General features: G+C 31.8%; 1 protein-coding gene across 1 annotated transcript in view; it reads right to left on the bottom strand.

Annotated features, from left to right (window-relative positions):
• Positions 1-6,900: 6,900 nt before the first annotated feature.
• The window catches only part of LOC119616353 (inactive phospholipid phosphatase 7), a 141,458-nt gene continuing 122,439 nt past the window's right edge, over positions 6,901-25,919 (bottom strand). Inside the window, exon 2 of the mRNA XM_037972714.1 lies at positions 6,901-7,725. Coding sequence (XP_037828642.1) covers positions 7,105-7,725 — 621 coding nt within the window. The 3' untranslated portion in view covers positions 6,901-7,104. The remainder of the gene's footprint in view (positions 7,726-25,919) is intronic.

Here is a 25,919-nt window from a genome sequence, read left to right as displayed (position 1 = left end):
AAGCAAAATCACTTTAACATTGGAAATAGTAGACATTTTTGAAAATAGATAAAATTATATGAAATACTTTAAAACGAACCACAGGGGTATTGAAAAAAATCGAGGGAAATAATTCTGTAACATCTAAACCGTTAGTCCGATTTAAACATGTGGAGATAGGAGGTGTTGTCGAGTTTAAGTTCTGAACCTCAGGGCACTGTTGCCAGATTTGACGATTTATCGTCATTTTGACGATTTTCACTGTTAAAAATGGCCTGTTGACGAATTGACGATTTTAACTCTAAATTTGACGATTTTTTAAAATAGGATTTTTGTACTAATTTATGTATTAAAATTGCCATTTTTCTATATATAATTTTAAAGAAAATAGATGTATTTAGAATATCCAATGAAAATGTTAATAAAATTAAACATTATAATGTTTTAGAGTATGTCCATTGATCAAATTTCTCTTTTGTTGAGCCAGAGCTTAGGTGTTATTGGATCTAGAATAATTGGTAGTGGGAAGAAGGATAGAGGAAGTAGTATTTTTGGACATTTGATTTAAAGGAGGAAATTTGTTTTGCATACGAATAATTGAAACATCTAATATACATACTAAAGACGTGCACAGTTATAACTGTTTGCACAAGTTTTGTAGTGTCTACTACTGTGAGTGCGTATTGATGAATAGTTGAGTAGTTCTGGTACAAGTTGATATTGTTATTTTCTCAAACATAGGTAGTGTGAGTGAGTACAGAGAGAATAAGAGTAACATACTTGTTTTGCTATACTTTTGCCAAACAAATAAAATAGATAATGATGGTTGTACAACAAATAACTTATTGTATGCTGCAAGCTCATAAAAACACAGTTGTTTAGAAACATTTTTTTATTATTTTAAAATGTATATTCGGTATCTCGTGATCTATAGGAGATATCGTAGCAAAATTTAACATAGTTAGAGCTGAGGTGTTTGCGTATCTACTTACAATCTGTAGACTCCGTAGGTCACCTCGACTCAATTTTTTTAAAATCAATAAAAATGCATTTATGATCCGAATTAAAAAAAAACATTTTAATGGAAAAATACAAAACAAAACTTTTGAAAGGGTCCTTAGTTTCCTAATTGAAAATCCTGATCTCAGTACAATTTGCCAAAAAATAAGTTTTTAAATTTTATCGAAATTCATCTCAAACATTCCCTAAATTGTAAAATTTGTAAGAATATTTTTTGTCCACATAAAGACTTTTATTTAGCGCATTACAAAGGACACAAAGATTTTGATTTTTTTTCGAAATATGTAAAAATTATCGTAATTTTAAGAAAAGTTTACGAAAATATTTAGCGTTTTACTTAATGACTTTTTTAATTTATGTAGGAATTCTGAAGCACTAAAAGTAATTCTGTGGAATAAAAGTACTTCAAACAATTTTATGATTATTTTTTCTAAAAAATTTAGGAAACTTTTTTTATAATTTGTACTGAGATCATTATTTTCAATAGATGGGAAAATTATTTTTTATTTTTTTTCGAGTTCACTACGACAATACACATCATTTGAGACTTGTGCCCACTTTAAATCACAAAAAGCTGTTTCTCGTTACACTTTCCTTTAGGTCAGATATTAGGCTTTTTTAGACTTTTTTTGAGAGACATTTTTCAAAATTAAAAAAAATGTTCTTTTAAATGTTGTATTTTAATTTTTTTTATCAAATAAATGATGATAAGGAATATCTATATATTTTCTTTTCATTAATTATTGATTTTATGTCTATTAAAAAATATAACTCTAGAGACCACCTAAGAATATTTATGTAAAATTTAATTTCAATATCCTCAATAATTCACTAGAATTATTTTCAGAAAATGTTGAATTACTATCAGAAAATATCACAGAAAAAACTGATTTTAAAAAAATTCGAAAATTTTAAAATAGTTCAATTCATTTTATATTTGATAATCAAATACGTATTTAACAACAACAAAATTAGAAACAAATAAAAATTGTGTGTATGAAATCAATCGAAAATGAAACTTCAATAAATAAAATAATTGAAAACGAGGTTTTGGTAATTGAAATCGTTTTTCAGTTTAAATAAATATTAAATAAAAAAACTGAAAACTGAACTAGAACTAAAAATATAAAAATATAAATAAATAAAAAATTAAAAATAAATATAAAAATATTCACTAATTTATTATTCATTTATCACATATTTTTCTTTTGTTTTGAAATAATCTTATTTAATATAAATAAACATACTGCATCAATATAGATTCTTTGTATTACTATAAGTAACAACAAATAGTCAAAAATATTTGTAGTACAACAAATATTTGAGAGCAAGAAACAAATACAATACAGTATTCAACTCAAAACCATAAGCAACTGGTATTGTTTTTGTGGATAAAGTGGATGAGCACAAGCAAAAGCATACAATATCAGTTACACTCATTCTCTCATTTATACTTATAGTATTAGGTACTCACCATGGTGTATTTGTTTTACAAATACTTTGTGGTGTACTACTGCACGTCTTTAATACATACATTTACTAGAGATCATACCAAGTTAGTTTGCAAGAACTCAATGTAAAGTATTTTAAATCATATTTGCCAAATTAAACAGATAATAAACAAATGCATTCGTAATTCAGCTCTGGCTGGAGAAAGATCGTGGTGCGTCGTTGCCATTATCTCTTAAGGGGAATCAGACCGTCCTTTTTGCTCTGCCTTCGAGAGTTTTACGTTTCAAACCGCATTGGTCGAATGTGTGACGTCGAATAACTGTACCGAGTTACGGTTTTTTGAACTGAATGTTGACCATATGCATTCGTGTTAACTTAACCTAAGTTTTAATTTTGATTATGGTGGAGAACCAAAAAAACTCAATTTGATATTTTGTCCTGTCGTACTGGAATAACTGGTGTTGGCGTTATAATCTTTCGATTCGGCCAAGAAGTCTTAGCTGCAGATGCAGCTAAGCAAACTTAAGTACAAGCAAACAAACAAAACTAAAATCTATCGAAATTGAAAAAAATTTCTCGATAGTGAAAATAATTATATACTATAAAATCGTAAAAATACCATCAAACAAGTATATTATATAAATGGAAAATAGCTTTGACGATTTAATGACGATTTCGAAAATTCTGTTGACGATTTTTTCCTCGAAATTTGACGATTTTACACCCAAATCATCAGGCAACTATGCCTCAGGGGCCTACCGGTTGACACCTCGGGTATGTACAATTTTTAAGACGATTATATTTCTCCGTTTGTGGTCCGATTAAAAAAATATATATGAAATCTGCTCTATGAGTAGCTATAAATTATAGTTTAGGAGATATTCGCATTTGAAAATTAAATTTTAAATTTTTTTACCATACCTTTGTTCAGTTTTTTGCAAACTGTGGGTCAAAATATTTCCCGATTTTCCCCAATTTGTTGTTCAATTAACAACAAATGTGTTTATTAAATAAAAAAAGTAATTATATAAAAATCGAGACTGAGTAAAAAGTTATATCAAGGGACTATATTCAATAGTCTCTATATAAAATAATACCAAGTTTTCAGGAGAGCAAAAAAAGATGTTAATTCGCTAGTTCGTGAAATTTTTTTAAATTTACCTTTGTCCAGTTTTTTGCTAACTGTGGGTCCAAATATTTTCCGATTTTCCCCAATTTGTTGCTCAATTAACAACAAATGTGTTTATTAAATAAAAAAATAATTATATAAAAATCGGGACTGAGTAAAAAGTTATATCAAGGGCAGCGTTGCCACTCACAATTTATTTTTCTTCTTAGGGAAAAAGGAATTAGTGTGGCCTCCAGTAGGTTAGTGGTTTTTGTTATAGTCTGTTAGACCTGAGGTCGTGCGTTCGATTCATATTGAGAACCTTCGGATTTGATGTAACAAAATATGTTTCAAACTAACTAACTTACTAACATTCATGAATTTAATATTTTCTTAGAACCATAGTGAAACAATATAAACTTAAGATTGACGTATTTTTTTAATTCTTATTACTTTGCCATAACGAGTTCAGAAATTTTTATAAATGCATATGCATGAGTTCAAAATGATCTCATCCCACCAAATTTGGACCAAAATTTAAATCTCTCAACCAAACTACCAAAGGTCATTTTTGAGATTTTAAACTACCAATTTTGGTCCAACCAAAGTGGTAACAACAAAGTTTTCAGGAGAGCAAAAAAGCTGTTTACTTCGTTAGTTCGTGAATTTTTTAAAAAATTTTCTTCTACAATATATTTTACGACCTTAAATTATATAAAAAGCATTTAAAATTTACAAATTTATATCAGATAGAGATTTTTTTAGCAAAATTTCATACAACCAACAAATAGGGAATTTTTCATAGAAATATCATAGAAATATAAAATTTTTAATTGATTTAATATCAATCAATATTATATTTTATGCAATTTAATGCAGTAAAAGAAACCAAATTGTTGAAAAAGCACCATATTATGTTTCGGTACAAAATCAATGTTATATGGTTAAACACGACAGTAAAATTAAACTAATTAGTGTCATAATGAGTGATATCTCGAAAACTACTAGGCCGATTTAAAATATTTTTAATTATTTATGTTCAGCATGTCCAAATTAGTAAGAAAACTTGTTTTGCAACAGAAAATTATCAAAAGGGATAGAGTTTAAAGCAATTTTTGGTATAGATAGAGTTTTGCATTCAGAATTTTTTCTTTTTTTAAGATAGAAAAAATTTCAAAATTCCTATTTTTTATATAAAATTCAACTTTAGGCCAAAAAATCTCAAACTGCAAAGTCGATATCAAAATATTGTAACCCATTTTAGGTGGCGCAAGTTGTTCTTAATTATTCTATACAGGGTTTCGATAACCCCGACCCATTCTGAGATTTTTCAAAACTTTTTTTGGGAATTGAGGGATTCGTGACAACAAATTTTACAATTTCTTTTTAGTTTTACATTCTCAATGTGAAAGTCTATATACTGTAAATTTTATTTAAATTTTAAAATTTTTGTTTCATTTCAACAATTTTTGTCTTCGTAAAAATTCAACAAAAAACTTTTTTCCACATTTTTAAAAAAGTTTTCTATGAATTTCTGAATTGTTATAAAGGTAGATGTGTTATATATCAATGGATTAGAAATTAAGTCTATTTTTCAGAAATTTATAAATTTTTATCAATTCAGAAATTGATAGACGACTTATTAAAAAATGTGGCAAAAAGTTTTGTTGAATTTTTACGAAGACAAATTTAAATAAAATATCTCTTTGTGAATATTTACTGAACCACATAGAATTCGGTAGAGAGATTTTGACTCGCATGAAACTTATGTGTGCCCAATTTCATCGCTATATTTGTATTTTTAAGCCAGTAATGAGCGTTAAAGTAATTTTTTTAGGGGACCTTATATGGGGGGTAGGGTCAATTATGGACCGATCCACATAAAATTTGATAGACAGATTTTGACTCGCATGGAACTTATGTGTGTCGAATTTCATCGCTATATTCGTATTTTTAAGCCAGTAATGAGCGTTAAAGTAATTTTTTGTAGGGGACCTTATATGGGGAGTAGGGTCAATTATGGACCGATCCACATAAAATTTGATAGACAGATTTTGACTCGCATGGAACTTATGTGTGTCGAATTTCACGCTATACTCGTAGTTTAAAGCCAGTTATGAGCGTTAAAGTCATTTTTTGAAGGGGACCTTATATGGGGGGTAGGGTCAATTATGAACCAATCCACATAAAATGTAGTAGAAAGGTTTTGGCTCGTCAGGGATTTAATTATGTCAAGTTTCATTGCTATACTCGTATTTATAAGACAGTAATGAGCGTTAGTAATTTTTTGAATGGGGGCTTATATGGGGGGTAGGGTCAATTATGGACCGATCCGTATAAAATTTAGTTGAGAGATTTTAACTTGCATGAAACTTAATTGTGTCGAATTTCATCGCTATATTCTTATTATTAAGCCTGTAATGAGCGTTACAATGATTTTCCGAAGGGGACCTTATATGGGGGTAGGGTCAATTATGGACCTATCCTCTTATAATTTGGTAGGAAGATATAGGATCATATGAAACTTATTTATGTCGAATTTCATCGCTATAATCGTACTTTTAAAACAGATATGACCGTTAAAGTTGATTTTCGGGGGTCCACTTGTATGGGGCTATCAAAAACGTGGACCGATATTTCCTATTTTCAAAACCAAACAAACCTTATCTATAGAGAACATTTTTGGAAAATTTCAACCCTAGCTCATTCCGTTCGGACTCTATCGTGCTTTCAACAGACAGACGGACGGACATGGCTAGATCACCTTAGAATTTAATAAGGACCCAGAATATATATACTTTTATGGGTCTATGACCAATATTTTGATGTGTTACAAACGGAATGACAAAATCAATATACCCCCATCTTTTTTGATGGTGGGTATAAAAAGAAATTGTAAAATTTGTTATCACGAATCCCTCAATTCCCAAAAAAGGTTGGAAAAATCCCAAAATGAAATTTCAAATATAGTAATTTTATTGAAATTACACAAACGGAGAAATAGGATCGGTTTAATAATTGTACATAACCAAGGTATCTTACTTTGTGGACCTCTGGCCGCTCACCCATGAGGTCCAAGTTCAGAACTTAAATTCGTCAACACCTCCTCTCTACACATGTAAAATTTCATTCAAAGCGGTCTAACCGTTTAGAAGTTACAGAATTATTTCCCTCTATTTATTTCATACCACTGTGCGGCCTATATTTTGTTAAAGCCCGAATTTTAAGTTATGACAGTCTTCTAGTAAATGAGCGATATGTATTTCTGCTGTTTAAATTATTCTCATTATGAAAATTCTTGTTATACATACTATTAAATAAAATTAAGTAAATACACTTTCTAAATTTTCGAAATTTTATATTTATTTTTATAAACAAATTATATAACCCCCATTTTCACAACCTTCAGTTATGGTTTAACTGGTAGTTATTCTTCCAGTTAATTTTTGTATGAGAATTGTTAATATATCTTAAAGTTAAAAAATAACTACACATTGTGAAAATGGGGGTAAGTATTTTAAAATGCTCAAAAAATTATAAATTTGCTATTCCACGTCAATAGGTAATTCATCATTTGCAACAAAGTTAATTATATATTGTGATGTACTTTCGCTTATCCAAATAATATTTAAAAAATAAATCTCTATGAAACCAAGAACACATCCAGCAAGAACGTCTAATATATAATGACGCTGCATCAATATACGCGATAGACACACGCTTAAGCACCAACATGTTAACGGCATCCACCAAATTTTTGAAATGGGACATAGGCAAATAAAAAACATTGCAACGAAAGATGCTCTTGATGCGTGTCCAGATGGAAAGCTAAATTTGTCAGGACCCAGTACTAGCATATCTTCTGGTACAGTTGGCCTTCTTCGCCTACATATAGATTTTATTATAGCTATAAGAAATATATCCATTATAAGACCGAAGAGCATATTGATTTGCATTTCGCAAAGATCCTTTTTGTTAAATAAATATATAAACGTCAACCATACTGACAACCAAACTATGCCGTTACATGATATTTCCAAACTTTTGCAATGCGTTTTTAAAGTTTTAAATGATGGATATTGTAGAAACCTTGAAACGAGAAGTTTAGTCAAATGTTCATCTTTTGAAATTATTATCTCCAAAGCTTTATGTTTTTGTCGTTTTGCCTAAAAGAATAAATAAAAATTAAAATTGATTTATTTATTTTGTCTATGTACATAAATTCTTACAGATAATTAATTTAATTGTAAAACATAAGAGATTTTGTGTTAACAAAATTGTGATAAAACAAGAGTTCATTATTCGCCTTTGCCAAATCTTATATACGCTTCACCATAGAACGGATAAAATAAGTATTTTTATTTTTAAAATTTTATTTATTTATAGCAATAAATAACATGGTTCTTAAAACTTATTTTATAGAGAAATGGTTATAATACCTTACACCTATAATATTTTTAAAGTTATTTTAAGTTAAGGAGCATTCGTGAATTAGAAGCATGGTGAAGGAAAACTTGCTATTAAAAACCTTCAATAAGCGTATGTTGTTGTTTTTTTTTTAAGCATGCACTAACATTCTCCTTTCTTAATGAAATTTTCAGAGGGTGTTGTATGTATGTATGTATGTATGTATGTATGTATGTATGTATGTATGTATGTATGTATGTATGTATGTATGTATGTATGTATGTATGTATGTATGTATGTATGTATGTATGTATGTATGTATGTATGTATGTATGTATGTATGTATGTATGTATGTATGTATGTATGTATGTATGTATGTATGTATGTATGTATGTATGTATGTATGTATGTATGTATGTATGTATGTATGTATGTATGTATGTATGTATGTATGTATGTATGTATGTATGTATGTATGTTTTAGTAGATAGAGTTCAGACGTGTTTTTTCTCCGGAAAATAAAAAATATTTAAAACAAAATAACTTAAATTTTTTCACTTATAAAAGAAAATTTATAAATAATTTAATTGTCATTTTACAAAATAGACTCGAATACAAGCTTATGGGGAATTAATATCCCACCCGATAAGTTACCACCGGATAAACCTCAAGGGCTGCAAAACAAGAACTTTCCTATGGATGATAGTTCAAGATCTACATTAGGAGCAAATTCCAAAGACAAACAACAATTGAATTAAAATAAGATAATATAGATATTGATATTAAAACTAATAATGAAGCAATGCCTATAGGTAAAACAGATAATTGTAAATATAAATTATCGGGAGCAAAACCCAAAAAATAAGACTGTAACAATCAATGCTGAAGACTCTTCACAAATGAACAACTCTAGTCAAGAAAATGTGAAAGAAAAAGATCCACTTGAAAATTGAACCCAATGGACATTGATGATTCAACTTTATCATTCTCCGCAGTGGACAGGGAATACCAATGTGTTTCAAAACGTAAGCGTAGTAACAACGATAAATTAGATTTGACTAGTTTTAGCAGTAAACATTTTAAAACCCAAACTTCTTTGAACAACAACACACAAATTTCTCTTAGGTGAATTATATTAGATAAAAGATAATACTAGGAAAAATAACTATTTAATACCCCATTTACACATACACGAAATCTAATACTTATGAGATTTCGAGCCAAATCTACTTGATTTTAACTTGATTTCCCATACAAAACAAAATCTACTTCGTAACTAGATTTCGTTAAAATCTACTCAAAATCTAATAGTTTTTAGTGATGCAACTCTGTTTTTTCCTAAATAATACTAAAAAATACGACACTACACAAGAAAAAAGAGGAAAACAAAACAAACAAAAAAAATTAAAATGTCGACAAAATTTTTATAAATTGAAAAACATGAATGAAAAGTTAATCTAAAATAAAAGGTAATGTTATATTTAAATATCTATTTTTTTATTTTAAATGGAATTTTGATAAATATCCCATTTTTCCTTCTTATTTTTCATATCACACACTTTTTCAAGAAATATTAGAAAAAATGAAATCTTCTTAAATGTCAAGAATAGTAAGTGTAAACGGACTAGATTTGGAAAAAGATTTTAAATGAAATCTACTAGATTTCGTGTATGTGTAAATGGGGTATAAGAGAAAATAAAAATATTTCTAATAAGGAAAAATCATTTTGTCAACCCATATTTCTCTTTAATGTTAATATTGAAGATTTATTAAATCAACTCAACTCAAAGAAAATTGAATTTAAAATTGTCAACAAGAATAGACACAAAAGCAAATTATTTTTAAAAGATGCAGTCTATGCCGAAATGATGTAATTACTTAGAGATAAAAATATAGAATCGTATTCATACACTCCGATTGGATAAAAACGTTTAAGTATAGTCATAAGAGGTTTATATTATAAAACGGATACAAAAATTATTAAAGATGAATTTGATTTTCTGATTCCAAATATAGTAGATAATCCTGTCTGTTCTGTAAACCGAATTCGAGTAAATTTCTCGTTTAAAAACGAATTCTCATAATTTTTCTCGTTTTAAAACCGAGTACACAAATCTATGGTATACGCACAATTGGGACGATCTACGAATTTCGTTTAGCACTGCGAACTGCTTGACGAATCTTGGTTGCGTAAATTCGTCACATTTCTTCAATTAAAAATCAAACAAATTACACAAAATTCTTTTTCTTTATAAATTTTCAAATCTATTTTTGATTACATACTGAATGGGGCGACCATATTTCTAAATCAAATAATATTTAATTTTAAAAATTCATTAAATATATTTTTCTTTTGAATATTTAAAGAAAAAAATGTTAACAAAAAATGTGTTAATTTAATTTATTTACCATAAACATAAGAAAAAACAATTCTTTAAACAAAATGTAACATTATTTACAAAACAACAGTAAATCTAAAAGGAAATACGGTCACTCTAAATCAGTTTATTCGTCGTTCGTCTGCGTATGAAATAGAAATAAACCTATCGCACAGTTCGTTACGTACGACGAATTTCGTCATACGCACTGATTGTGCGTATTTTCATATAGTATATATATCTTACGACTAAAATTCATTCCGAAAAATTGGTCGTTCGTCCCAATTGTATGTATAGCACTAGTCGAAATTTTATTCTAATAAATTAAATAATTATTTTTTGCGCTTTTTAATACAATTGTAATATAAATGCTATGGGCATTTTAAACTCTTTTTCATTTAAATATGTTTATTTTTCTGAATTTTGCGTTCAAACAAAAATTCGATTTGCAGAACACCAAATTCGGTTTTAAAATCTTCTCGGTTTTGAAAACGAATCGATTTACAGAACAGACATGAATGTTTCAAAATTCTCTACAGCATTTTCCAGAAAAAACGGTTTTGATACTGGCTTATTTTTAGTTACATTATTATCAGGCAAATCTGGTAAAGAATTGGCTAGTATAAAATACATTTTAAATCAAAGAATTACATGGGAATCTCCTAAGAGGAACACGAAAGAAATACAGTGTTGGCGTTGCCAACAATGGGGTCACATGTCCAAAAATTGTAACAGACCATTTAAGTGTGTTAAATGTGAGCAAAATCATGCTCCGGGAGAATGTAGATTTTTATCAGATAAGGACAATTTACCGTATTGTAATTATTGTAAACAATATGTCTTATAAAAAATATATTGGTATAAAAAAGAATATTATTCTTAGTGCCAAAGAAAGAAACCTCAGTACCGCAATTCAGTAACCTTTTAACTACAAAATTTTTTCGTTAAATAGTATACAATAATTGTCGTTATGTGGTATTCTGAATTTTATTTCATTAGTTAACGAAAAGTATCGGCAATGAAACGACAAATAAAAAGTTTACGTTAATAATTTTATATTTTAAAAATATTTCAATACAAAACTTTTGACATTCTCATATTTTTCCGACGTTTGTTGTCAAAATATTCTAAGTTCGTTAAAAAGTTACAGAATTGAAAATTCGTTATTGCGTTACTCTACGATATCGGTAATTAAAATTAAAAAATTACAGAATTGCGGTACAGGGCTTCTAATAATGTAGCTTCTGCTTTAAAAAATAGTAACGCTGCCCAATCAGGTAAATCGCCTCTAAATCAAATTCTTCAACATAATACAATGTTTCTCCATTAATTAAAGAATTTTCAAAAATTGCTAAAATTCTCTGGGAACCTGAAACTTTATCTTTAAAAGATAAAATAAGTTATTTTATAGGAAATTATAAGAAACTTTCATCGGAGGAGGCCAATGCCGTGGTCTTCTAAATGAAGTGAGAAAAGTTTATGACCCATAATGTATTAAATTTACTCTCATTTAATGTTAGATCACTCATTTAGGTAAGTCGCATGGTAGATCTATTAAATACTAGTAATATAGATATTGCATTTGTGCAAGAAACAAATTTGAATCAAAGGCATAGGTAGGTAGGTAGGTCGATAGGAGGATGTATACTACATCAAATCCGAAGAAATACACCTAGGCCACTATCGGGCCTATTGTGCGCTCCAATTCATGAAAAAAAAGAACTGAAAGAATTATTTTTCAGTGTTCAGAAACTCAGTTTCCTGAACGTAATTCCAAAGAATCTTCCAATCAGTGTTAGTCAGGAATGTTATTTCCGGAATAACATCACTTCCAAGATACTTGGATCTAACTTCGACGAATGCCTGGCAGTGGCAAAGAAAGTGCTTCAGAGTTTCACTGTCCTCTCCACGTGCTCTACATTCGTCTGAATCCGCACGTCCAATTTTGCATAGATGTGCTCGTAGTCCTGTGTGTCCACTCAGAATACGTACCATTATACTAACTTCAGACTTGCTCATTTTGAGGAGATTTTTCGTCTTGCTCTCATCAGGGTCACTCCATAGGATCTTCGTGGTTCTACCCACCGTTTCATTATTCCAAGAGGCCTTATGGGATTCTCTCACTCATATTTTTAGTTCAGCTTTTGTTGCGTCGAATGGTTTTGCGTTTGTCAGGTTAACTACATCGAGCTCCCTTCCCTTTAAAACTATTACATTCGCCCTTTCGTTGCCGACTACTCCCGAGTGGCCTGGTACCCATATGATGTGAACCTTACCCCTGGGAGAGTATTCAGTTAAAGCTTTCTTACAATCCAGTTCGGTCTTAGATTTAGTTCTATCGCCTGATATCGCCCTAATTGCCTTCTGGCTGTCGCACAGTGGTATAGGAAAAAAAAAAGAGGGAAATAATTCGGTAACTTCTAAACGGTTAATCCGATTTTAATGAAATTTGGTATGCACAAAGAGGAGGTGTTGTCGAGTTTAGGTTTTGAATTTGAACCTTATAGGCCAACCAGGGGCCCGGCGGGGGGTCCTCAAATTAGGACACCTCGGCTATGTTAAATTTTTAAAACGATCCTATTTCTTCATTTGAGTTCCGATTTAAAAAAAATTTCGTATATAGAATCTCCTCATCGAGCACTATAAAAAATGTCGTCGTAGCAGTAAATTATCTCTTATAGTTTAGGAGATATTCGCATTTGAATATTAAAATTTTAAAATTTTTACCGTCCTTACTTTAGTTTTTTTGATAATAGCAGGTCCAAATATTTCCGATTTTCGCCATTTTTTTTTATTTGCTTAACAACAAGTTTATATACCAAGCAGTGAAAGAATTATGTAAAAATCATGACTGAGTCCAAAGTTATAGGCATTTTAATTTAAAAAATTAAAAAAAGGCGATTTTTTGTCATTTTTTTGGGAAAAAAGTATCTTTTTCTTTTTAAGTTATCTAAAAAGTTTCTAAGAAGATGTATATAGAATTTATACTTTTTGGAAAGCTGACTTTACATAAAATACGATAAATGAAACAAAACCTAAAAATTTTTGATACCGAGGGGACCAGGTCCATCCAAAAAAACCCTATTTTTTATGGAAAATTAAATTTTGAGCAAAAATTCTCAAATCGCATAGTCGATATCAAATTATAGTGACCTGTTTTATATGACCCAATATGTTCTTAATCATTTTGTAACGGGTTTCGATAACCCCGCCCCTGGTATGGATATAATAGGCAAAAAACTAAAAAATCCCATTTTTGGGATTTTTTAAAACTTTTTTGGGAATTCCGGGATTTCTAATAAGAAAATTCGAAATTTTGATTTAATTTTGGATTTTAAGTAAAAAAATCTACCTAACTGTAAAATTTCATCAAAAAATATTCATAAATAAAATTTTTATTGCAATTAGAAAAATTTGTATCTTCGCAAAAACTGAATAAAAAACATTTTTTAATTTTTTTTAAAAAAAGTATTCCGCGAATTTTTTAATTTTCAAAAATTATATACAGTTTTGAAAAATAGACAAAATTACCTTTCCATTGATATATAACATGCCTACCTAATGTTTTTTAAGTGACAAATTAATTAGGGAAAACTCAACATCTTTTAGAAAATTTGCCTAGCACTATTATTTTCATCCATAAGGTTAACTCTTAAATTTGTTACATATATGGATGAAAATAATAGTGCTAGGTAAATTTTCTAAAAGATGTTGAGTTTTCCCTAATTAATTTGTCACTTAAAAAACATTAGGTAGGCATGTTATATATCAATGGAAAGGTAATTTTGTCTATTTTTCAAAACTGTATATAATTTTTGAAAATTAAAAAATTCGCGGAATACTTTTTTTAAAAAAAATTAAAAAATGTTTTTTATTCAGTTTTTGCGAAGATACAAATTTTTCTAATTGCAATAAAAATTTTATTTATGAATATTTTTTGATGAAATTTTACAGTTAGGTAGATTTTTTTACTTAAAATCCAAAATTAAATCAAAATTTCGAATTTTCTTATTAGAAATCCCGGAATTCCCAAAAAAGTTTTAAAAAATCCCAAAAATGGGATTTTTTAGTTTTTTGCCTATTATATCCATACCAGGGGCGGGGTTATCGAAACCCGTTACAAAATGATTAAGAACATATTGGGTCATATAAAACAGGTCACTATAATTTGATATCGACTATGCGATTTGAGAATTTTTGCTCAAAATTTAATTTTCCATAAAAAATAGGGTTTTTTTGGATGGACCTGGTCCCCTCGGTATCAAAAATTTTTAGGTTTTGTTTCATTTATCGTACTTTATGTAAAGTCAGCTTTCCAAAAAGTATAAATTCTATATACATCTTCTTAGAAACTTTTTAGATAACTTAAAAAGAAAAAGATACTTTTTTCCCAAAAAAATGACAAAAAATCGCCTTTTTTTAATTTTTTAAATTAAAATGCCTATAACTTTGGACTCAGTCATGATTTTTACATAATTCTTTCACTGCTTGATATATAAACTTGTTGTTAAGCGAATAAAACAAAATGGCGAAAATCGGGAATATTTGGACCTGCTATTATCAAAAAAAACTAAAGTAAGGACGGTAAAAATTTTAAAATTTTAATTTTCAAATGCGAATATCTCCTAAACTATAAGAGATAATTTACTGCTATGACAACATTTTTTATAGTGCTCGATGAGGAGATTCTATATACGAAATTTTTTTTAAATCGGAACTCAAATGAAGAAATAGGATCGTTTTAAAAATTTAACATAGCCGAGGTGTCCTAATTTGATGACCCCCCGCCGGGCCCCTGGTTGGCCTATAAGGTCCAAATTCAAAACCTAAACTCGACAACACCTCCTCTTTGTGCACACCAAATTTCATTAAAATCGGATTAACCGTTTAGAAGTTACCGAATTATTTCCCTCTTTTTTTTTTTCCTATACCACTGTGTGTCGGTAAATATATTAAGCGCTGTGGGCGCCATATTTATTCTAATCCAATTTACGCATTCCGTTATTGCTCGTACTTTTGCCTGGAAGCTTGTGTTATGATTTGGTAAACGGTGGTATATTTCTGTTTCTGGGTCTTCAATATAGAAACCCAGCCCCACTTTGTCCCCCAATTTAGAGCCATCCGTGTAACAACGGAATCCTAATGGTATTTGCTCTAATGTTCCGCTTGACCAAGACATTCTATCTGGGATCAGCGTTTCAAAGTTTCCGACATATTCTGTGTCTGGTATACGATCAGGCACGTCTGATGATTGTGTATAACCTTCAAATGTGTCCAGTATACATTGATGACGTGTCCTATAACCGCTTTTGGCCAGTTCGCCTAAAGTAAAGAGCCGTTCGGCTGTAAGCGCCGCCTCATATCTTAAATATGTTTCAATGAGCTTTGGTTGAAGTAGTACACATGGCACCACTTATACCTAGGCAGCATGTACGCTGAACTCCCTGTAGTAGTTTGATATTGCACTTTTTGTCTAAAGCAGTCCACCAGATTATTGAAGCATAAGCTAGAATTGGTCTAATTACACTTTTATAAAGCCAATTTGTCATAGTAGGACTAAGACCCCATTTCATGCCTATAGTTCTCCTACATATCGCCCAGCACCGATGTGCCTTGTTGATCCTATCCTCTATGTGGTGTCTCCATTTTAATTTCCGGTCGAGGGTTACACCTAAGTACTTAACTTTGTCTGTCACTGGTATCTTCTTGCCCAGGAAGCAAGGTTCAGTATACGTAGACATTTTAGTCTTTCTTGTGAAAAGACAGATTTCCGTTTTTGCCGGGTTAACATTGAGGCCTCTCGGTTGAGCCCAGCTCAAGGCCGTATTCAGAGCCACCTCAGCTCTTCTACACAAGTAATTTGGATCCTTTCCCTTTAAAAGTATTACGACATCGTCTGCATAGCAGACAGGTCTAAATCCTTTCTCAGTTAGGGTCCTTAGGAGGCTATTAATCGTGGTAACTCAGAGTAAAGGTGACAAAATGCCACCCTGTGGTATACCGCGAAATACCTTTTTCCTGATAGTTATATCGTACATCTCGCAGCTTATCCATCTGTTCCTTAGCATGTGGTTGATCCAGTAACGGAGCACCCGGTCAACATAAAACTGGTCTAGGGATTGGATAAGAGTATCAGTGTGCACGTTATTGAAGGCGCCTTCGATGTCAATGCATACCGCCAGTGTATACAGTTTGCTATCAAAGGATGCACCTATGAAGTGGACAACTTCGTTTAAAGCGGTTTCCACCGATCGTCCCTTTACATAAGCATGCTGCTTAAATTTTAGGTCTTTGTCGGGTATACTGCTTTTCACCATACTCTCACCTATCCGTTCCAAAGTTTTAAGTAGGAAGGACGTAAGACTTATCGGTCGATAAGACTTTGGTGTCGAATAGCTAGGTTTCCCTGGTTTAGGTATAAATATTACCCTTGCATCCTGCCATTTAATGGGGTATATGTGAATTTCAAGCATGCAGTGAATATTTGAGAAAGATGTACGGAAACCAGTCCCGCCTCCATCTGTAAGAGTGCCGGAAAATGCCATCCGGCCCTGCAGCTTTATAGGGAGCGAAGCTCTTGATTGCCCCTTTAACCATATCAGATGCAATTACAATTTCCGTGTTAGCCTCCCCTTCCTCCAATATCGGTTCATCTATGTTATTCGATATACCGGGTGGAAAATGAGAGTCCATTAGGAGTTTCATTGTCTCCTCTATATCCTCCAGCCTCCTGCCCATATCATCGACCATAGATTCTGGTTGGCCATGAGTTTTGGATAGGAATTTTTTTATCTTCGATACGTCATTCACGCTGTCTACCTGTTCACAGAAAAGCTTCCAGGAGTCTCGTTTGGCTTTACGAACAATTTTCTTATATTCACCAAGTTTACTACGATACTCACCCCAGTATACTGTGGTCTTTTTACGCCGTGCCCGGTTAAATAGTTTGCGAAGAGTCTTACCAAGGTTCCGGATCTCCCCGGTTACCCAGGGTTTCTCCTGGGCAGATCTCCGCTCTCGCAGAGGGCAGCTGTCCTCGAACGATTCAACCAAGGCACTTGTGAGCATTTATACTTTGGAGTCTGTCATTTTTATTTCGACATTGAAAAGTGTTCTGACATAAACGGTTCTTTAGTAAGGAACCGAACATTGTCCAATTAGTTTTAGACTTATTCCGAAACTTTGGCGGCCGTAGTATTTTGAATCTTATGTACCGATGGTCAGAAAAGGAGTGCTCGTCCGAAACTCTCCAATCCTGAATTTCGTTTATAAGCTCTTCTGAACATATAGTTACATCTAATACTTCTTCTCTGATTCTATTGACGAAGGTAGCTTTATTACCTAAGTTCGATGTGATCAAGTCTTTAGTATTAAGGAAATCCATAAGGGCTTGTCCCCTGCGATTGATGTTTGTACTACCCCAAGCTACATGGTGCGAGTTGGCATCACAACCTATTACAATTTTCATATTTTGCCTTTGTGCCTCTTCGACCAGTTTCATCAGATCCGACGTTGGTGGTAGTGTCGGAGAATCGAAAGGCAGGTAAACAGATGCAAGGTATATGTTGCCACGACCTTGCTTCAGTACCGTTGCATCCGATGTGGATAATCCTGTTGAGAGGAGAAAACATAAATTCTTGTGACATAAGATACATGTTCTTAGTCGAGACCTTGTATCAGCGTAGAAAAGTTGGAAATTTACGTGATTTAATCCAGAAACCTTGTTGCGAATCGTCCAAGGTTCCTGGATTAAAGCTATATGTATCCTACCTGTGTTAATTTTAGCCATCTGAGCGTTGGTAGCTGTCTCGCTCCGATGGAGGTTTATTTGGATAACCTCAATCATTGTCATCCATTTAAACTGTCTTCTAGCGAGCTAGTGATCACATCCCCGCTCGTTGGATTTGACTCCTCCGGGTAACCTGAAGTGGCTATTCATGCAGTGGGTACCATTGATGGCACTGCGGTTCCCTTATCAGGTATAGGAAGAGCAGTCTTTTTAATCGACACTTTCCCAATTTTGGACAGCACTGCTGTTCTGTCTTCTGGCGAGTGAGTGATTTCCTCCTCGCTTTTAGGATTTGACTCATCAAAATTACCAGTACTTGCTAATGATGCTTTGGGTACCGTCTTAGGTGTTTTGGTGTCCTTATCGGGGCCGGTTTTGACATCCCTTTCAATCGGCACCTCCCCAATTTTGGAAAGGGCAGCTGCACCTTTTGGCGAGTTAGTGGTAACTTCCTCGCTTTTAGGATTTGACACCTTAACGTTATCAGTAGTTGCTACTGATGCTGTGGTCTTAGGTATTTTAGTGTCCTTTTCGAGGCTTGTTGTAACAGCCCTTTCAATTGGCACCTTCCCAATTTTGAATATGACAGCTTTAGAGGCGAAGTAAGCCCTACCTTTATTCTTGGCAAGACTAGCCATAGATTTCTGGTCGATATCTATTACAAATAAAATTCGACACAAATATGTTTTGTGTACATATGAATAATCACTCTATCACTAAACGGCTGAACCGATTTCTTCAAATTTTCGGAGCGTATTCCTGTATGTCTGGAATAGGTAATAGGCTACTTTTTATTTTGAAATTCTAGGTGGGCCCATATTAAGAAAATATTAAATCCGTATATTTGAGATCATATAACAGTTAGAGTCCTCAAATTTTGTCGGAGCAACTTTAGTGTCAATATGATTATTTAGGACAAAATGTAGGCGGAATAGCATTAGGGGGCGTGGCACCTCCCATATAAATTAAATACAAAAATTCGTTTATCTTGGAAACTATTACAGTTAGAATCTTCAAATTTTGCACGAATAACTTAAACATCCATTTAAACATTTTGGGTAAAAAATTGGCGGACTACCCATGAGGGGAGCGGCACCTCCCATATTAATTAAATACAAAAATTCGTTTATCTGGAAAACTAATGAAACTAAATTGTTCAAAATTTGCACGAAGAACTTAAATATTCATCTGAACATTTTGGAGGAAAAAAAAGCGGACTTTCATCTAAATAGAAAAATTCGTATATCTGAGAAATTATTAGAACTAGAATCTTTAAATTTTACTTGAAGAATCTTGACATTCATCTGATCATTTAGAGTATAACGGGCGGACTTTCAATGGGGAACTTGGCACCTCCCATATGAATTAAATATAAAATTTCGTTTATCTGGGAAACTAATAGAACTTGATTCTTAAAAGTTTACACAAATTACTTTAATATTCATCTGAACATTTTGGAGGAAACAGCGCGGACTTTCATCTGGGGAGCTTGAAGCCCCCACATGAATCAAATAGAAAAATTCTTCGATCGTATATCTTTAAATTTTACATGAAGAACTTTGACATTCATGTGAACATTTAGAGCATAACGGGCGGACTTTCAATGGGTGGCTTGGCACAACATATATGAATTAAATACAAAATTTCGTTTACCTTGGAAACTCTTATATTATTAAAATTTTTCATAGATAGATATGTAACATATTATAAATCTGGAAAACTATTGTGGTTAGAATCTTCAAAATCGTTAAGTGGGTTTTTTATTTATACATACTGCTTTTAGGGTAGCAAAGCACACTGGGTATAGCTAGTTGCGCAATAAAATTCGATTTATGAATTATAGGCTTTTTACTCAATGTTATACCAAATTGGCCAATCAAGCTCATATTCAAGGAATTTAAAAATGTGCCAAACTTTTATTTTTATTTTTTGTAAAATGTTTTAGTATGGTTATTGGGCACTGGCACACGTTCATCATATATTTAATAATTTGGATCACGACCCAATTTAATCATTCATCAATTCACCTCGGGCGGCAATCGTGTGACCGCTCGAACAACAAACATGAGCCAATAAAAATGGCGAAAATACGCCAATATTTAATGTGTTCTTGTGCGGCAATTTTTATACTCTACATCAAAAAAGATGGTGTGATATGGATTTCGTAAGAATATTTTGATACAAAGCCGATGTAGTCTTAATTTTTTCAATGAATAAATCATTTTTGTACAGAAAGTAAAACATAATATAGCATATAGCAAAGCGGCGGATTTTTCAATTGGAACAATCGTGTGACAGCATTACGGCAATTGTTGTCGCAATCTCCAACTGCGCCAACTTGCTGCAATAAAATTTTTAAAAAATAAAACAATTGTGTGACCGTAGAGAATTTTATTGGAACAATTTTGGTATTCTGCGGAAATTTAGCACAATAAAAATTGTGTCAGATTGGCGCATTTGCGGCAATCGTGTGATCTCAGCTAAAGATCTAACTGGTCTTTGGGATTCTCATGATTGTTTTTGAGATTCTTCTTTACACTCATTTGTACTGTTGATATTATACTCAACTTATACTTTTTAATTTTAATACTATTTATTTTTAATCAAACTAAATTGTTTTAATGTTAAAAAATTAATTTAATTTTTATTACGAATAAATAATTAAACAAGTTAGAGTGCTAAATTCGGCTCTGCCGAATCTTAAATACACCAGCAAGCTACTTTTTATTAAAACCCATTTAACTATCTAATTTTTAGATAACTTGACAAAATTGTTGTTTCCGTAGTGAGGGTACTAACATTTATGCATATGTGGAACTAATTTTGATTAGGTTCATAATATTTTATATTAACCCATTTACGGTCGCTGTGCCAATTTGGGAACACTTAATTTTTAAGGCTGTATTAAAAAACGGTTAACTCTGGTTTATTTATTTTTTCAGTATTGAGTAGAGGAAAGTGCTCAGAATAAATATTAAATCAAACAATTTAACTAAATTCATTGTTATTGTTGTAATAATCTATTAAACTTCAGTGGCAAAAAATATACTAAAAACATGTTATAAAATAAATTTGTTATAATTTTTTAAACAAAGTATGACAGTTATTAATTTGAAACAAACGGTCTAAAAATAATATGATAACATAGTAATGCCCGTGTCTGCCATTTCACTCTGTTTCTAGTTTCTGGGACGTCTCTAAACCGTTAAAAAACGCGAGCTACATAAAAACGGAAATCCTCTCTAATGTCCTAATTAATAATATTTTTTAATATTTTTTTTTCGTTTCTGCTTTTTTGCATTGTTGAAAATAAATATACCTTGAAGTTTCAAAAATTTAACTTGTACTTTTTGATTGGCTGTAAATGGGTTAATAGGCCAGTTGTAAACATTTAATATAATGATTTATATATACACAAACATACTCATGTCGAATTTTATCTGGATATAATCATTTAATAATGAATTAAGTGGTATTAAGTGATTTTCAGAAGTAAAATTCCGTATAACGATTTATAAATACAAAATACACATTTATGTCGAATTTTATCCCGATGACTTTGATTGTCAATGTGTGTTTAAGTAATTTTCGGAAATGATCCTTATATGGGAACATTGTCCAATTAGTTTTAGACTTATTCCGAAACTTTGGCGGCCGTAGTATTTTGAATCTTATGTACCGATGGTCAGAAAAGGAGTGCTCGTCCGAAACTCTCCAATCCTGAATTTCGTTTATAAGCTCTTCTGAACATATAGTTACATCTAATACTTCTTCTCTGATTCTATTGACGAAGGTAGCTTTATTACCTAAGTTCGATGTGATCAAGTCTTTAGTATTAAGGAAATCCATAAGGGCTTGTCCTCTGCGATTGGTGTTTGTACTACCCCAAGCTACATGGTGCGAGTTGGCATCACAACCTATTACAATTTTCATATTTTGCCTTTGTGCCTCTTCGACCAGTTTCATCAGATCCGACGTTGGTGGTAGTGTCGGAGAATCGAAAGGCAGGTAAACAGATGCAAGGTATATGTTGCCACGACCTTGCTTCAGTACCGTTGCATCCGATGTGGATAATCCTGTTGAGAGGAGAAAACATAAATTCTTGTGACATAAGATACATGTTCTCAGTCGAGACCTTGTATCAGCGTAGAAAAGTTGGAAATTTACGTGATTTAATCCAGAAACCTTGTTGCGAATCGTCCAAGGTTCCTGGATTAAAGCTATATGTATCCTACCTGTGTTAATTTTAGCCATCTGAGCGTTGGTAGCTGTCTCGCTCCGATGGAGGTTTATTTGGATAACCTCAATCATTGTCATCCATTTAAACTGTCTTCTAGCGAGCTAGTGATCACATCCCCGCTCGTTGGATTTGACTCCTCCGGGTAACCTGAAGTGGCTATTCATGCAGTGGGTACCATTGATGGCACTGCGGTTCCCTTATCAGGTATAGGAAGAGCAGTCTTTTTAATCGACACTTTCCCAATTTTGGACAGCACTGCTGTTCTGTCTTCTGGCGAGTGAGTGATTTCCTCCTCGCTTTTAGGATTTGACTCATCAAAATTACCAGTACTTGCTAATGATGCTTTGGGTACCGTCTTAGGTGTTTTGGTGTCCTTATCGGGGCCGGTTTTGACATCCCTTTCAATCGGCACCTCCCCAATTTTGGAAAGGGCAGCTGCACCTTTTGGCGAGTTAGTGGTAACTTCCTCGCTTTTAGGATTTGACACCTTAACGTTATCAGTAGTTGCTACTGATGCTGTGGTCTTAGGTATTTTAGTGTCCTTTTCGAGTCTTGTTGTAACAGCCCTTTCAATTGGCACCTTCCCAATTTTGAATATGACAGCTTTAGAGGCGAAGTAAGCCCTACCTTTATTCTTGGCAAGACTAGCCATAGATTTCTGGTCGATATCTATTACAAATAAAATTCGACACAAATATGTTTTGTGTACATATGAATAATCACTCTATCACTAAACGGCTGAACCGATTTCTTCAAATTTTCGGAGCGTATTCCTGTATGTCTGGAATAGGTAATAGGCTACTTTTTATTTTGAAATTCTAGGTGGGCCCATATTAAGAAAATATTAAATCCGTATATTTGAGATCATATAACAGTTAGAGTCCTCAAATTTTGTCGGAGCAACTTTAGTGTCAATATGATTATTTAGGACAAAATGTAGGCGGAATAGCATTAGGGGGCGTGGCACCTCCCATATAAATTAAATACAAAAATTCGTTTATCTTGGAAACTATTACAGTTAGAATCTTCAAATTTTGCACGAATAACTTAAACATCCATTTAAACATTTTGGGTAAAAAATTGGCGGACTACCCCATGAGGGGAGCGGCACCTCCCATATTAATTAAATACAAAAATTCGTTTATCTGGAAAACTAATGAAACTAAATTGTTCAAAATTTGCACGAAGAACTTAAATATTCATCTGAACATTTTGGAGGAAAAAAAAGCGGACTTTCATCTAAATAGAAAAATTCGTATATCTGAGAAATTATTAGAACTAGAATCTTTAAATTTTACTTGAAGAATCTTGACATTCATCTGATCATTTAGAGTATAACGGGCGGACTTTCAATGGGGAACTTGGCACCTCCCATATGAATTAAATATAAAATTTCGTTTATCTGGGAAACTAATAGAACTTGATTCTTAAAAGTTTACACAAATTACTTTAATATTCATCTGAACATTTTGGAGGAAACAGCGCGGACTTTCATCTGGGGAGCTTGAAGCCCCCACATGAATCAAATAGAAAAATTCTTCGATCGTATATCTTTAAATTTTACATGAAGAACTTTGACATTCATGTGAACATTTAGAGCATAACGGGCGGACTTTCAATGGGTGGCTTGGCACAACATATATGAATTAAATACAAAATTTCGTTTACCTTGGAAACTCTTATATTATTAAAATTTTTCATAGATAGATATGTAACATATTATAAATCTGGAAAACTATTGTGGTTAGAATCTTCAAAATCGTTAAGTGGGTTTTTTATTTATACATATTGCTTTTAGGGTAGCAAAGCACACTGGGTATAGCTAGTTGTGCAATAAAATTCGATTTATGAATTATAGGCTTTTTACTCAATGTTATACCAAATTGGCCAATCAAGCTCATATTCAAGGAATTTAAAAATGTGCCAAACTTTTATTTTTATTTTTTGTAAAATGTTTTAGTATGGTTATTGGGCACTGGCACACGTTCATCATATATTTAATAATTTGGATCACGACCCAATTTAATCATTCATCAATTCACCTCGGGCGGCAATCGTGTGACCGCTCGAACAACAAACATGAGCCAATAAAAATGGCGAAAATACGCCAATATTTAATGTGTTCTTGTGCGGCAATTTTTATACTCTACATCAAAAAAGATGGTGTGATATGGATTTCGTAAGAATATTTTGATACAAAGCCGATGTAGTCTTAATTTTTTCAATGAATAAATCATTTTTGTACAGAAAGTAAAACATAATATAGCATATAGCAAAGCGGCGGATTTTTCAATTGGAACAATCGTGTGACAGCATTACGGCAATTGTTGTCGCAATCTCCAACTGCGCCAACTTGCTGCAATAAAATTTTTAAAAAATAAAACAATTGTGTGACCGTAGAGAATTTTATTGGAACAATTTTGGTATTCTGCGGAAATTTAGCACAATAAAAATTGTGTCAGATTGGCGCATTTGCGGCAATCGTGTGATCTCAGCTAAAGATCTAACTGGTCTTTGGGATTCTCATGATTGTTTTTGAGATTCTTCTTTACACTCATTTGTACTGTTGATATTATACTCAACTTATACTTTTTAATTTTAATACTATTTATTTTTAATCAAACTAAATTGTTTTAATGTTAAAAAATTAATTTAATTTTTATTACGAATAAATAATTAAACAAGTTAGAGTGCTAAATTCGGCTCTGCCGAATCTTAAATACACCAGCAAGCTACTTTTTATTAAAACCCATTTAACTATCTAATTTTTAGATAACTTGACAAAATTGTTGTTTCCGTAGTGAGGGTACTAACATTTATGCATATGTGGAACTAATTTTGATTAGGTTCATAATATTTTATATTAACCCATTTACGGTCGCTGTGCCAATTTGGGAACACTTAATTTTTAAGGCTGTATTAAAAAACGGTTAACTCTGGTTTATTTATTTTTTCAGTATTGAGTAGAGGAAAGTGCTCAGAATAAATATTAAATCAAACAATTTAACTAAATTCATTGTTATTGTTGTAATAATCTATTAAACTTCAGTGGCAAAAAATATACTAAAAACATGTTATAAAATAAATTTGTTATAATTTTTTAAACAAAGTATGACAGTTATTAATTTGAAACAAACGGTCTAAAAATAATATGATAACATAGTAATGCCCGTGTCTGCCATTTCACTCTGTTTCTAGTTTCTGGGACGTCTCTAAACCGTTAAAAAACGCGAGCTACATAAAAACGGAAATCCTCTCTAATGTCCTAATTAATAATATTTTTTAATATTTTTTTTTTTTTTCGTTTCTGCTTTTTTGCATTGTTGAAAATAAATATACCTTGAAGTTTCAAAAATTTAACTTGTACTTTTTGATTGGCTGTAAATGGGTTAATAGGCCAGTTGTAAACATTTAATATAATGATTTATATATACACAAACATACTCATGTCGAATTTTATCTGGATATAATCATTTAATAATGAATTAAGTGGTATTAAGTGATTTTCAGAAGTAAAATTCCGTATAACGATTTATAAATACAAA

This window comes from Lucilia sericata, unplaced genomic scaffold (genome assembly GCF_015586225.1).
Source record: "Lucilia sericata isolate MDLA Ls3-8-SP2 unplaced genomic scaffold, ASM1558622v1 Contig000068F_arrow, whole genome shotgun sequence".
NCBI lineage: Eukaryota > Metazoa > Arthropoda > Insecta > Diptera > Calliphoridae > Lucilia > Lucilia sericata.
Note: the sequence above shows the minus strand (reverse complement) of the source record. Positions and strands in the feature narration are given on the sequence as shown.